At 44.5% G+C, this 13,346-nt stretch overlaps 1 protein-coding gene across 6 annotated transcripts in view; it reads left to right on the forward strand.

Annotated features, from left to right (window-relative positions):
- Window positions 1-950: 950 nt before the first annotated feature.
- The window catches only part of nrxn1a (neurexin 1a), a gene marked incomplete at its 5' end in the record, with an annotated part of 50,554 nt that continues 38,158 nt past the window's right edge, over window positions 951-13,346 (forward strand). For 4 of the 6 annotated variants that reach the window (XM_084568019.1, XM_084568018.1, XM_084568021.1 and 1 more), the window contains 3 exons: window positions 951-1,683; window positions 7,958-7,975; window positions 8,731-8,760. In XM_084568019.1, the coding sequence (XP_084424145.1) occupies window positions 951-1,683; window positions 7,958-7,975; window positions 8,731-8,760 (781 nt within the window). Of the gene's footprint in view, window positions 1,684-7,957; window positions 7,976-8,730; window positions 8,761-9,780; window positions 9,793-13,346 lie in introns of all 6 variants that reach the window. The other 2 variants (XM_084568020.1, XM_084568023.1) reach the window with 2 other exon arrangements.

A 13,346-nucleotide genomic window follows, 5' to 3' on the forward strand; every position in this document is an offset into this window, starting at 1 on the left:
TATTTTTGTTAAGCTGTGTGCAAGTATGAACAGTTTATATGTGTCACAGTTTGGGCCTAGCTGTTAATTGTGTGTAATGTGACAATATGAAGTGTGTGTGTGAGAGTGTGTGTTTAATGCACAAAATGCACAAGAGAGTAATTTGAGAATAACAGCAGGCTGGGCTTGTGTATGTTGTGTGCGAGAGTTTGTGCGTGCCTGTTTACGTGTGTTGCATATGCATGTGTATGTGTGTGTGTGTGTGTGTGTGACCCTGGTTGATTGTGCCGTCTCTGTTCTCTCTGTAGGTCGCTGGAGAGAGTGATGACGCGGCAGTGAGAGGCACACATACCTCACTCGCACACACATCCACACACACACACACACATCCACACACACACCTATTTGCCCACACACACTTTTAAGTCTTGCCCTACTAAGGTAGGGAGGGAGGGGGAGAAAATACTGCTATGACGGTGTCATTTCTCTCCATTACCAGTGTGTGAGCCACACACACACACACACTCATACTCATACTCCGTGGGGAGTCGCCTGCATGGGGGATAAGGCCCTATCTAGGGCACGGAGATGGAGTTCACATCCTATTCGTTTCATATCTAACACTCACACACAAATACACACTCCTGGAGTCGCATATGTCAGAAGTGAAGAATGAAAGACTGAATGGAGAGAAGACATTGAAGAAATCAGAGAAGACAAGGCAAAGAAAGATGTCCAAAGCGTGCTGAAGGGACGGAGGAGCTGCTGTTCAACCCCCCTCCCCACAGGAGCTGTTGGACCCCCCCTGCAGTGTAAAGCGCACTACCAAGAAAGCAGGGTGCACCTGACACCTACAAGTGTTCTACAAAGTGCCCTACAGTTGTCGCCATGAGCTGTAGGCTAGAGGGAAAACCTCAGCTCTAGCCTCTATCTCCTCTCGTGTGTGTGTGAGTGTGAGAGCGAGTGCGTGTATGAGTGTAATGGCAGTTTGTGTTTGGGCGGCAGCCCCTCTTCTCTTCCTGGGGCTCTGCCTGTGCAGCGTGGGGGGCCATGCCCAGGGAGAAGTCCTGGAGTTTGGAGGCGTATCCAGCCAGTGGGGGCGGTTCCCCGTGTGGAACGCCTGCTGTGAGAGCGTGCTGAGCTTCAGCCTGCGGACTCACAGCCAAGAGGGCTTGCTGCTCTACCTCGATGACGAGGGATTTTGCGACTTCCTGGAGCTGCTGCTTCTCCACGGCCACCTCCGCCTGCGCTTCTCCATCTTCTGCGCTGAGCCGGCCGAACTGCAGTCGGGCGTGGCGGTGAGTGACGGGCGATGGCACGCGGTGCGTGTCAGGCGGGACTGGAGGAACACCTCGTTGGAGGTGGACGGGCGATTGGAAGGATGGGCAGAAGTGAAGAGTAAGAGAAGAGACATGACGGTGTTCAGTCACACTTACATGGGCGGGCTGACGCCAGAACTCCACTCCTCGCCCCTGCGTCTCACCTCTTCTTCGGTGCGGGAATACCCCGGCTTCCGTGGCTGGATCACGGCGGTGAGCATCAACGGCTCGCTGGTGGCGCTGGACAGCTCGGAGGGCGTCACAATAACAAGTGGCTGTGGGCCAGACCACCAGTGCCAGAACGGAGGAGTGTGCAGCGTGGTCAACGACCAGGCCGTCTGCGACTGCTCCGACACCGGTTACCAAGGCAATGACTGCAGCGAAGGTAAGGCCCAAAACCATGCTGACCCATCATCTCATCATGTGCATATATATACACATACACTTCAATACACACATGCACATACATTTACTTCCAAATACAAACACAAGGCCCTTCAATGGATTCTTTTTGTTTTCATTCACACCTTCACAACTTCCTTCTGTTGGTGTGTACTGTATGGCCTATACACATACACACTGATTGTGCTTTATATTGATTTCTTATGTCTGCAAACGTTTAGTAGGTTCCTCCAAAACCCAGAGGTAAGCCCCCCCCCCCCCCCCAAAGCAAAGAAGAGCAGTCAGTTTAGCGCATCTGTTCTGTGCTACATGCTTGAGAGTTTGAAGACTTTAAACAAATTTTTTGAATCCTGCTGAAAAGCCCTCACATGGCTGGCAAGCTCCGAAGGGGCTCAGTTGGTGTATTTGGCAAAACACAATAACTATATGGATCCGTTATGGATGCGGTCGCTGGCTCCTGTTGAGAGACTTTAATTGGAACTGGGCTAAGAGGCTGGAAATCAGTGGCTGTTACATGGTTGACACCTGGCTGCCTGTGTTAATGGATTTACATTGATCGTAGGTGTGCTCCAGAGGTACCATGCATAGGGTGCTGAAATGATGTGCGTACAGTCTATCACCTGCCATTAATTAATGGCCTGTTAGGTTGCTCTGTTTGTGTGTGTGTGTATGTGTGTGTAGGGTGAGGTTTTGATAAACCAGAAGTGGTGTGACTGTAGTTGGAAGTATGGACTAGAGAAGAGAAAAATACACTTAATTAATTTTTAAACTCTACAAGGATACCCTTCTATAATACTGCCAAGCACATTTTGGTAAATAGCGGCACTATACAGGGTGGTGTAATGACGACCATTACAACAATCAGCTTGCTTAATGAACTCAAGTACCTTGTTTTGGCCAATTCTGCAAAGGCTTTCATTTCCCCCCGCCAAGTTGTGCGCGTGTTGTCAGATTTGCTCCAGTTCATTAAGAGCAAATCTGCATTCTTAATCAATAGCTTTCTAAGGTGCAGTATGTTTTATTTCTTTTTTTTTTTTAGCTTTGCCCCAGAAATAGATTTATTTATTTATTTATTTATTTATTTTATTTTTTTTTAATGGCACAAATACATCTGCCAGAAAAGCGGCAGAGTGGCCTTGGTGCTTGGCCGCCGTTTGTCACCAGCATGACCTTACACCCAGCCCAGCGGTACTGCCAGCATCACACATCCCCTTTAGCCACCCACCATAATCACACCCCTAGCATTTAGTGGACAGTGGGACGGTCTAGGTTTCCATGGAGACAAGACCAGTAGGGAGACTTCATGCCGGGAGTGTTGCTTCATCTTCCTCTCCTCCTCCTCCTCCTCTCTATCCTCCACTCCTGCAGCTCCCAGTGACTTCAGGCGTCATGTCTGCCACACAAACCTCTGCTCTGTTAACATGTTTGTGGTTGGTGAGTGTGTATCTGTGTATTCTTTGTGCAGAAGGCATCAAGGCAATAAATAGGGTCCCTAATTCAAGCAAGCAGGTGTGGAAGGTGTTGTAGCTTGTGCATTGTGTTTGCTAGTGCTGAAATAATTGCGCGATTAATTGCCTGACAGGAAATTAATAAGCAGCCATTCTGATAATTAATCATTTAGCAGAAAAAAGCAAATTATTTTTGCTTAAAATGCAATAAAAATGCAAATGTTGCCATATATGATACTAGTTTTTGTCTGATAATTGAATAAAAGTACCGTAGGCTTTTTTTAGTTTCTGCCTACTTATAGAAAGTGAGATTTGCTGTTTCTCTCTTAATTATATCACTGCAAATTGAAGTTTGAAGTTTTTTTTTTTATCATTTTATAGAAGAATTTACTTGGGGTAAAATAAATGACAGCTCTAGTGCTTGGCGCTGCTGCACGTCGGGTGTCTGTGCATTCAGGAAGTGACAGGTGAAGCTATGATCAGCAGAAACTCTGTGTTGCACTGAGAATTGTGTGTGTGTGTGTGTGTGTGTGATCCAAGCCAGTCTAATCCAGTCTTCTGTTTTTTGTTTTTTTTTAGTTAGGGCAAAGTGGGAGACACAGACACACGTACCTGCTCAAGCTCACGTACCACAAACATACAACTCCATAATTAGTCACGTCAAGGGGGGTGCAGACATTTTGCAAGCGGCTCTCACCAGATAGAATTCCTCCTTAGCTGTGAACAGGCGCTTATTGCTCAACAAGAGGCTGCTTCTACCTTTTAAGAGCATGTTTTATATTCCTAGAGATGGACTGACATTTCAGTTTTGAGCGAAGCCAAGACTTCAGTATAATAATGTTAAAAATTTCTTCCCAAATAAGATTAGAGCTTCAGATGAAAACATATTAGCTTGTTATTCTTGGTTTGATTTGTGCAGAGGATGAAATGGAGATACAAACTCGGGTTTTCCAAATCAGGTCGACCTCGTCTTGAAAGATTGGATATCGATTCATTAAAAATCTTCCGATAAATCCTTTAAATACGCTCCTGTTTCCTGCGTCGCGCAGCCTTGTGAGACTGAAATGCGAGATTAGTCCGAGCGTGAGAGCGAAAACGTGACAGAAGTGACAGCACTGAGACTGGATTTAATAAGTGTGACAACAGAGCAAAGCCATATGCGAGATGTGCCTTTTGGAAACAAAATGACAAAATCTCTTTTTAATTGTTTTGAATCTGAAATATCTCAAAATGAATGAATGAATAAAAAAAAGTGGGAAATCAGTTCAGATTATTATTTCACTTGTGTGTTCTTAGTTTATCAGATTCACATGTCAGAGTTCCTGCAGAGCAATGACAGATTCAAAGAGCTTTATTCATGTCTTTTCTTTAGTTACTCCCTGCTAGTCAAATTATAGCAGCTCATGGACATCAGTTCTGGGAGCAGATTCAAGAAGAGACCAAGCTTCCCACTGAAACAGCAGCTCTTTGAGAGCCCGTTGACAAAAACATAAATCTTGGAAAGAGTGCAACAACATCTTAAGAGTATTTCCGATGCTTATTTCTTCTCTCGGACCTCTCTGATTCATGTTGCACTGTGACTGTAAACACAGTGGTTCAGAGAAACAGAGAGGTGTGAGAGCTTATGTTCTTTTGTGGATGGTTAAAATTTTTCAGAGCGCTGTTTTTTTTTTTTTTTGGTCTAAATTCTTTTCTTAAAGGAACAGTATGTAAGATTGTGGCCAAAACTGGTACTGCAGTCACTTTCAAAATACTGTAGAACGGTGTATCCCCTCCAACCTCCCCCCTGACTAGAGGTTGCCAGGTTACCGAGGTAACGTTAGGCTACTCAATACGTCTCAGTTACGTTTCACATCGCCGTAATCGACGTGCTAATGTTGTTTTCCTCGGCGTTTCAGCATAATGACAGAGAAACGGGCTCATAATGCGTCGCTAATGTTAGCAATGACGACTCGCCGTTTTTATTTCCCAAACAATTCCTTACCTTTTCAATTCGATGACCCACCTCCTCTGTGTGCGCTAACGTAACGTTACTTTGCACGAACATGCATAACTTTGTTCGACTGTCGGGAATATTTTAAATGTCCATTTACATTATGTACAAGTAAGTTAGCCAGGAGGAAATTAGCAACGTTGGCGTCTGACTTCAAATTCTTCTCCGTTTTCAGCCGTCTCCATCTTTCAAAGGCATCTCCTATACAAATCCTTGTTTTATTTCGGACTTTGTCACGACGTAGTTCGGATTCATAACGAGGTCTTAGGTTTCGTAACGTTATACATGTTTTATCCGACACGTTCGTAGCTGCAGCTGCGGTAACTAGAGCAGAGCTGGCAACCCGGAAGACGAAACTCTACTGACTTCGTGATTGGTCGATAGGTGGAGGGTGGCGCCTCAGACCAAAACACAAAATGACAACAATAACATCAGTTGAGGGCTGCAACTCTCACTTTTAAATGACAATATCCTGGCCGCACCACTGTTGTCAGTGATATTTGAAATGAACATGATTTCTTCATGTCTAGTGACATATCAGGGCCATTTTATGATTAATTGAAATACATTTCTTACATACTGTTCCTTTAAAACCAGACCCATGCAGCCCCCCGTGCAACTGTTGTGCTTTTTGATCTTACAAGAAGCGGCCTCGCAGGGATATGTCCAACCACAGGATCTGCAGGCTGATCTAATATCCCTGCATCAGTATCACTATACTAGAAAATAACTATTACCAACCTATATGTGACAAGAAAGATTGAATTTCAGGTGCAGCGGTGCACTCAGCTGAAGAAGAAGAAAAAGGTTGTATCTGAGCGAAATGAAGTGGATGGAATAGGGAGTAGGGAATACTGGATCAGGTCAAGAAATTCCTTCTTTGACCGAGTTGAGCATCTAAAGTTATACAAACTGAACTGTGTATTTAGAAACCATAGTTTTCTCCTCTGTAGTTGTTGTTTTGAAAAAGGCAGAGTTAGGAGTTTAAGATTTAGTATCTCTTACAGGTTCTTTGGAAATGTTTGTGTTGTTCTAAAACCCAGCAACTGTGGACGTTTTATGGAAGCGAGACTAAGTTGTCCTGATTTGAACATGCCTCGTGCGTGTGTGCGTGTTGTTCTTGTGCAGCTCATTTCCAGGAATACTGTTGGAAGTGAGCCTGCCATTAGGAAATGCCTGGACATGACAAGGGTCTCTCTGACTGATAATATTAGGATATCTGGTTTGAATCTAATGTTGGAACTGTGCCGCCTAGGAAGGGCCAGACCCAGTTCTGTTGAAATCCCCGCAAACGTTTGTGTAACCGAAAAACAATTTTGGTTCTTTTTGCAACAGAACCCTATTCTGATTCACAAACAAAAAAAAAAAAAAAGAGCGTGACGTGACTCTGCGCTTCAACACAACCTCACTGAAGCTGCACAGTAAAGCCCTGAAATACAAATTATAACTCTAAGTCTGTTATGAATCTTTAATACAGAATGAATAAACTCCGCAAGAGGAAAAATGGTATCGTCGGGAAGCCAGGAATAAGCAGTTTGGCCGCGACAGCGTTAGCTTCCGCGCACATTTACAATTACACAATATCTTCAAGCCTTCCTAATGAACCGTTTTTATTCCTGCTTGTGTTTTTTTACACATTTGTGACGAGCTTGGAGACTTTTGCAAAGCAATATGATGCTATTTACTGTAAGCTATGTTCCCCCCGCTCCTCCTGGAAGACTGCAGTATATTACATATTTCATACCAGCGTGAGGAATGAGCTATTTATATGAGGGTTTTGTTCCAAAGCGCATCAGTACGTCAGTGTTGGAGAAACATGATTATGTGAGATATGCAAGAATATAGACTTAGTAGGTGAAGGCAGCTTGAGCAGGGCTGTGCATAAATGTAATTACTGTCTAGGCCATTTTTGCCCTCCGGCGAAGGCAGAGTGAACCCGGCTTGTTAGGCCCGGCCCGGCTCGCATTGTCCTTGAGGGCAAGTCGCTGTTAGCATGCTAATGGCTCCACCTGTTTCTGCCATGCTACTAGCACAAGGGCAGAGGCAAGGAAGCACTCAGATGAGCACACACACACACACAGCTCGAAATACACACACACTCACAAACACGCACATAATCTCCCATATGCACACTAACACACACACACATACTCTGTCTCAGTATTGAACCATGCATGCCCCCTTGTCTTCCTGCACTGCTAATCCATCCCCTACATGTTTACCCTGCTATTTCACATCATTATTACTGCTGCCATAGTCAACATTAGTGTGTGTGCGTGTGTGTGTTTGTATGTGTGAAAGGCAGAGAGAGTGTGCGAGAGACTGCGAGAGCAAATGTGTGTGCGTGCTTGCATGCTATCTGTCGGGGGGCTCTTGGGAGAGGAAGCGGCTACGAGGTAAGTTCTGGGGTAAACGGCTCTTGAATCCAAACCTACAGGTAGGAATGTGTATATATGTATACGTATATATATATATATTTATGTATGCCAACACCCCCCTTCTTCACCTTCTGTTCCTACAAATCAGGGTGGGTATGTGTTTGTTTGATGCGCTCAGGCATTCGTAATCGAGTCGTATTGTGGAGGGGAAACCGTTTCATTTTCTTACGCATAGACCCGACCTCCGTTTCGGCTACCGGTGCAGCATGGGTGTCCATTGTGGCGATTGCCGTGGACTTTGCATGTACGTACGTTGCCACGGTAACCCTGGATGGGTGTGCATGTACAGTAAGTAGCCATGGTAACCCGAGGGCTGAGCATGCATGTTAATGAATGTCTGTCTCTCTCTCTTCTCGCCCGGCCGCGACACCCTTCCAGAGCACAGCTACACTCCAGGTAGGTTGTACTCGCTATCTATCTATCTATCTATCTATCTATCTATCTATCTATCTATCTATCTATCTATCTATCTATCTATCTATCTATCTATCTACTTGAGTTTTTTCTTTCTCTCTTCAAACACAGACTCTTTGAATTCCCCTTTGTATTGTTGTTGGATTAATTCTTACTTTAGCTCTGTCGTCACCTTACTACTCGCCTCCCTTTTTACATCTTGCCCACGTCAGTTTTGTCCTTCACATTCCCTCTCCCTGGCCTTTTGTTATTATGCATCACCACCACATCTGCTGTGGAAATACGGCGCTATTAGGTAGCTAGGTAGCCTGCGTAAATATATATATATCTGTGTGGGCATGTAGGGTTGGTTGCTGATACCTGGTAAGTACTACATCCCATGTGCTGTCATCTCAAGTGGCTCCTGCCTCAAGGTTACATAGACATAGACATGGTAATGCCAAACTGCATACGACCTAGTTATATGGCTGTGTGCAAACGTCTGTGTGCGTACCTGTTTGTGAGTAGGATCGGTGCCTACGATAAGTAAGTTTTTTTTGTGTAGTTTAGGTGACTCATACACCCACGGAAACACACACCAACACAGACAACTTTAGCCTTCACCAGCATGGCGTTGACAAACCACTGTATCACAGAAACACATATTTTTGAGCAAACACGCAGACACACACACACATACTTCACTTCACGGCCCATAATCCTTTGCTGTGCTGACTGTGCTCTTGTCTTCTTTTAAGGTCTGGCACACCTGATGATTGGCGACCAAGGTATGGCCCCCTTCTTACTTCACTTCCTGCTGTCCTCTGCTATACCATCATCCCCTACCTCCTCACTCCCCCCCCCGCCCCACACACTTAAAATCCCCTTGTACCCCTTCCCCATCTCATCTCCACCTGGCGCGGGAGGAAGTTGTCTCTCTAGGCACTGAACTAAGGTCAGTTTTTTTTTTTTTTCTGTAAATAAGATTTAAAAATTTTGATCAAAGAAATTTCAGTTACAGTTTAACCTGAAATAGATGGTTTTCAGTTAAACAAGAAAGATTATTTTAGGTTTGATTTTGAAGATAGTGACGAACCTGAGAGCAACTTCTACAGGGATATATGCATTAGTTGTGTGGCTGCTGACGTGGGAGGGAGTAGCGGGAGGGTTTTACTGTAGATGGCTGCTGCTGCTTGATGGCGCTTGGCTGGGTTAAACTTGGCAGGGCTCCAGGACTTGGAAATGGAGCTAAGGGCTGACTGACCGACTGACACCATGGATGGTTTGATTTGGTCTTTACTCTTCCACCTCATTTCGTTTTTTCTCACATCTGTGTGTAAGATTGAGGGGGCGGGCGGGGGTGGGATGTGAGCACTGAGTGTGTATACGTATTCGTGCACAATGTATACATCTGCGCGCATGTGTGCTTTTACATCGGCGTCCGAGTCAATGACTTTCACAGTGACGCTCATCCGCATTTCCTCCATGGCTTTTCTGCGGCTTTCAAGCATGTCCCGTTCAGCCGTCGCCGGTGCTCACATGGGCTCCCGTTCACACGTCGGCGAGCGCATGTGATTCTGAACAGATGTTCCCGCAGTGTATAAAAGCAATAATGTTATACCTCCACCCCTAATTTGTCCCGTTTTTTTTTTTTCTTTTTTTAAACAACCTAAAAACAAGCTCCACTGGTTTGTTTTTTTTGGGAATTGCTCTCTGATGACCAAAACTCACAGTGCCACCTCTCTCTTCTTGCCCCCTTTTCTCTCTTTTCCTTCTTTGTTCCACCCCCCACCCCTCTGTGATTTTAGGAAAGCTCAGAGGTACCCCACTGATTGTTTTTATATGTATGGCTAATGGACTGTTCTGGATGGTTTTGAACCCGAATGCATTGACAGGCTATTGCAACGTAGACTTTTAGAACGGTTCGGCTTCAAATTCTTATTTGCGGTTGCCGATTAAATTCAAATGTTTCATTCCTCGCTAAGGTAAGCTGTTGTGTGTGTGTGCGTGAGCGTGCCCAGGCTTAAAAGCGTGCATGCGTGCGAATGAATAGAAGCTCCAGTCTACCATGCTTTTGAAAATCCGAAGGTAGGTGTTGCTCGATCGGTCGGCTCTGCATGACGCTGATGAATACACTGATTGGCCCACATGAGGACAGGCCCGACCGTGACAGGCTGATCTGCATCTATTGTGCTCTTTGATTGGATGAGAGAAGACGTGGTGACGGCTGTCTCCCATTGTGACAGGGCCTCTCTGTATTCGCTGAAATGCGCTGTTTAATGAAATGTTCATCCAAGCCCGTGGATAGAAATATCTTGAAGGGAGAACAAATGGTGTCGTCAGCCGTCTATCACATGAGGCATCTCTATTATGACAAGTATATTTCTATCTGAGCGTTTTTTTGCGGTGTTTTGATTGCTAAATAAACTCCCACTGCTGAAGTTTCAGCCTTAAAATGTCTGCCATGAATCATCCAGGTGGCAGTGAAAATTTAATTGCTTCATCTGGCTTATGCTCGGCATTTTAAATCACCTACTTAAGAACCGACATGCATTAACATATGTTTCCAGCATTATTACACAATGTATTTAGTGTATTTGTGTATAGTGGATGCCCTCACTATTACGGGTGCTTGGATTGTGATAGGCTGAAAGTGGAGCTGTGTCTTTTGTTATTTTTTTTTTTCAACCTTTTGAAGTCTCTTTCAGAAACTCGACACATGAAAAAGCGGTGTGTGTGTGTGTTTGTGTGAGTATGTTTTTGCTCTGCATACTGAGATGTAAAGGCTGTCAAATGGTGCAGACGAAGCCTAGCTTAGGTTAGCTCAGCGTAAAGAGGCTTTTTGAGGAGCCGGCAAAGCTGAAATGAGTTTCTTTGAGGGGGCGGATTGGGTATGGGGAGGGGTGTCTTAGAAAGATATATACTGTGTGTGTGTGTGTGTGTGTGTGTGTGGGCTGGAGAAATAGTGAAAAAGAGACCGTGCCTGTGAGAGAGGAGCTAAAGGAAAGAATGATAGAAGGAGCAGAGAGGGAAAGAGGAAGCGGGCGAGAGATAAAGTGAGTCGTCTTCTCTCCTGTGATGTAGAGCAACTGCCTGTATCTGCAAAGGGACAGCGGTGCTCCTGTCTGCCCTCCCTGCCCAGTCATTCTCCGAGGGACATCAGCCCTGATGGGAAGCCCTGGACCTTTCCCCTCCTCCATAAAACACGGTTATCATTCTCCCTGGAAATGATACCCACAGATCACTAATCACTTTGAGTGGGTGAAAATGCGCGAATTGTGGGGGAAAGAAAGAAAAGAGGGAGCCAAATTGGATTTTCATAAGTATCGAGCAGCCAAAGGAAGAGGGGGAAATGGATTTTTTTTTTTTTTTTTTTTTTTGAGAAGTATTGAGCAGCAATAATCTGGATGGAAAATGTGCTTAAAGCCAAGTAGCAGATTTTGCCCTTTTCTCTTCTTTCCGTCTGGCCAAGAATAGACCGTGAAGGGTTCTGGGTGAATGAGTGATTGTAGATTCTGAACAGGATTGAGGCGTGGCTCTCGGATGTAATTGGTAGCTGTTGTGCTTGTTTATATGATGTTTATATGTTCTTAGAGCTTCGAGGCAGGTTGAACACTTAATAAAGGTTGTTCGTCCGCACGTCCAAGTGTTCTTGATATCAATCCGACAATCTATGCACAGCGTAGACAAGTGGTCGGCCTCGCTTGAAGTGACCTTTAAAGACGCGCGTACGTGAACGGACGGACAAACAGACACACACACTCGCTCACAGTAACCTTTAGAGTGTGCCCGCTGAGTAGGTGAGTGAGTGTGTGTTCAGTGTAAATATGCATGAGTAAGGCTGCCTGCACATATTCTTCACGGTCAGTGGATGAAGGCAGGAGAGGGAACGAGGTGTGTGTGTGTGTGTGTGTGTGTGGCTGTATGTTAGCGGCCGTGTGAGTGTGTGTTCAGGGGAGGTGGATTGTGAGTCATCACTTGTGACTCATAAAGCGTCGGCAATCAAAGCGGCTCATTTTAACACATTGTCTTATGGCTGAAACACACAGATGGACGCACATTCCGCTCGACACGCACACACACACACATGTTCGGTGTCACACTCGCTGGATTTCTCTTTAAATTGTCCCCTTTAGTTTTTGTCCCTCCTCCCACCCCTTTTTTGTTCTCGCACGGAGACGCACATATTTTGTGCTTTTCTCACAAACACACACACGCAAACAAAAACACAGTGGACGAGCTCCGTGCTGACTCCACCATATGTGGGGCTGGGAGTGGTAGCAGACGCCAAGACAAGAGGAACCAGTCAGTACCAGCAAAGTACAGCATGTCTCCTACCTCTTACTCATCACCCTCTAGCAGTCCTAATAATAAATCGCACAAGGACTGATTATTTTCCAACATAGCCCACTGAATCTAAATAAAAAAAACATATTTCTGTTGGTTTAATTACGCTTGAATAATTCCTAAACTTAATCTCATGTCGCTGCGCTGTTTTAGGTTTTAAATGGTTTGTTGCTGATCAGAAAATTAATCAGCAATTGGATTTGGAATAATTTATAAATGACGTTACTTGATTTCAGGTTCTCTAATGTGGAGTTTTTCCCTTTTTATTTAGCTTTTATATCATTTAGCAACTAAAGGACGAGTACTTATAAATTAATCAAGTGCTTATTTGTTTTGACTCTTAAATGACGTAAAAGACAGCATTGATGTCTTCACGTACCTTGTTATGTCTGACAAACAGTCAAAACACCATATATTCAAGTCACTATCAAGTCTGGTAAAGACACACACGTATAGACTTTTAATTATATTTTTATGTTTGTAGTTTCTGTAGAGATTGTACATAATTTATATCTTGGTTCGGTCCGTCGTTTGCTCTTTTCCTTGGCAGCCTGTGGTATTTTTCATTTGACTAAACAATTAATCACTCAAATGAAAACAAATCAACAGATTAATCATCAGTGAAAATATATAGTTAGCTGCGGTACTTTCAGAAATAAGCAAAGGAAGTCGCCTCACATTTGTGCCTGTAGATACACTGAAACTGTTTGTCTGGTTTAGCAAACACAGAGTCGTCGCATTATAATCAATTTCCCGTATTACAGCTTACGTTACCCATGCAAAGCTCGCTAAATATTATTTGTGCACCTGCTCCCGAAAGGTGTGTCATAAACTCTGAGCTTTGGAGTAAATCATGTGGTGCGCAGTGTAATTGTCAATGAAAGATATTTGTCAGGGGCACGTTAGCCACAGTTGCTGTAATGCCTGCATAATTTAGTAGAACGGCAAGTGAGCAGCGTCCAACTCGAGGTGAGATAGAGAGGCGCTTGGTGTTAAGAGGCAAGTGTCTGGTGATTGGCTGCCTGCC

The sequence above is a fragment of the Chelon labrosus genome (assembly GCF_963514085.1).
Source record: "Chelon labrosus genome assembly, chromosome: 19".
Taxonomy (NCBI): domain Eukaryota; kingdom Metazoa; phylum Chordata; class Actinopteri; order Mugiliformes; family Mugilidae; genus Chelon; species Chelon labrosus.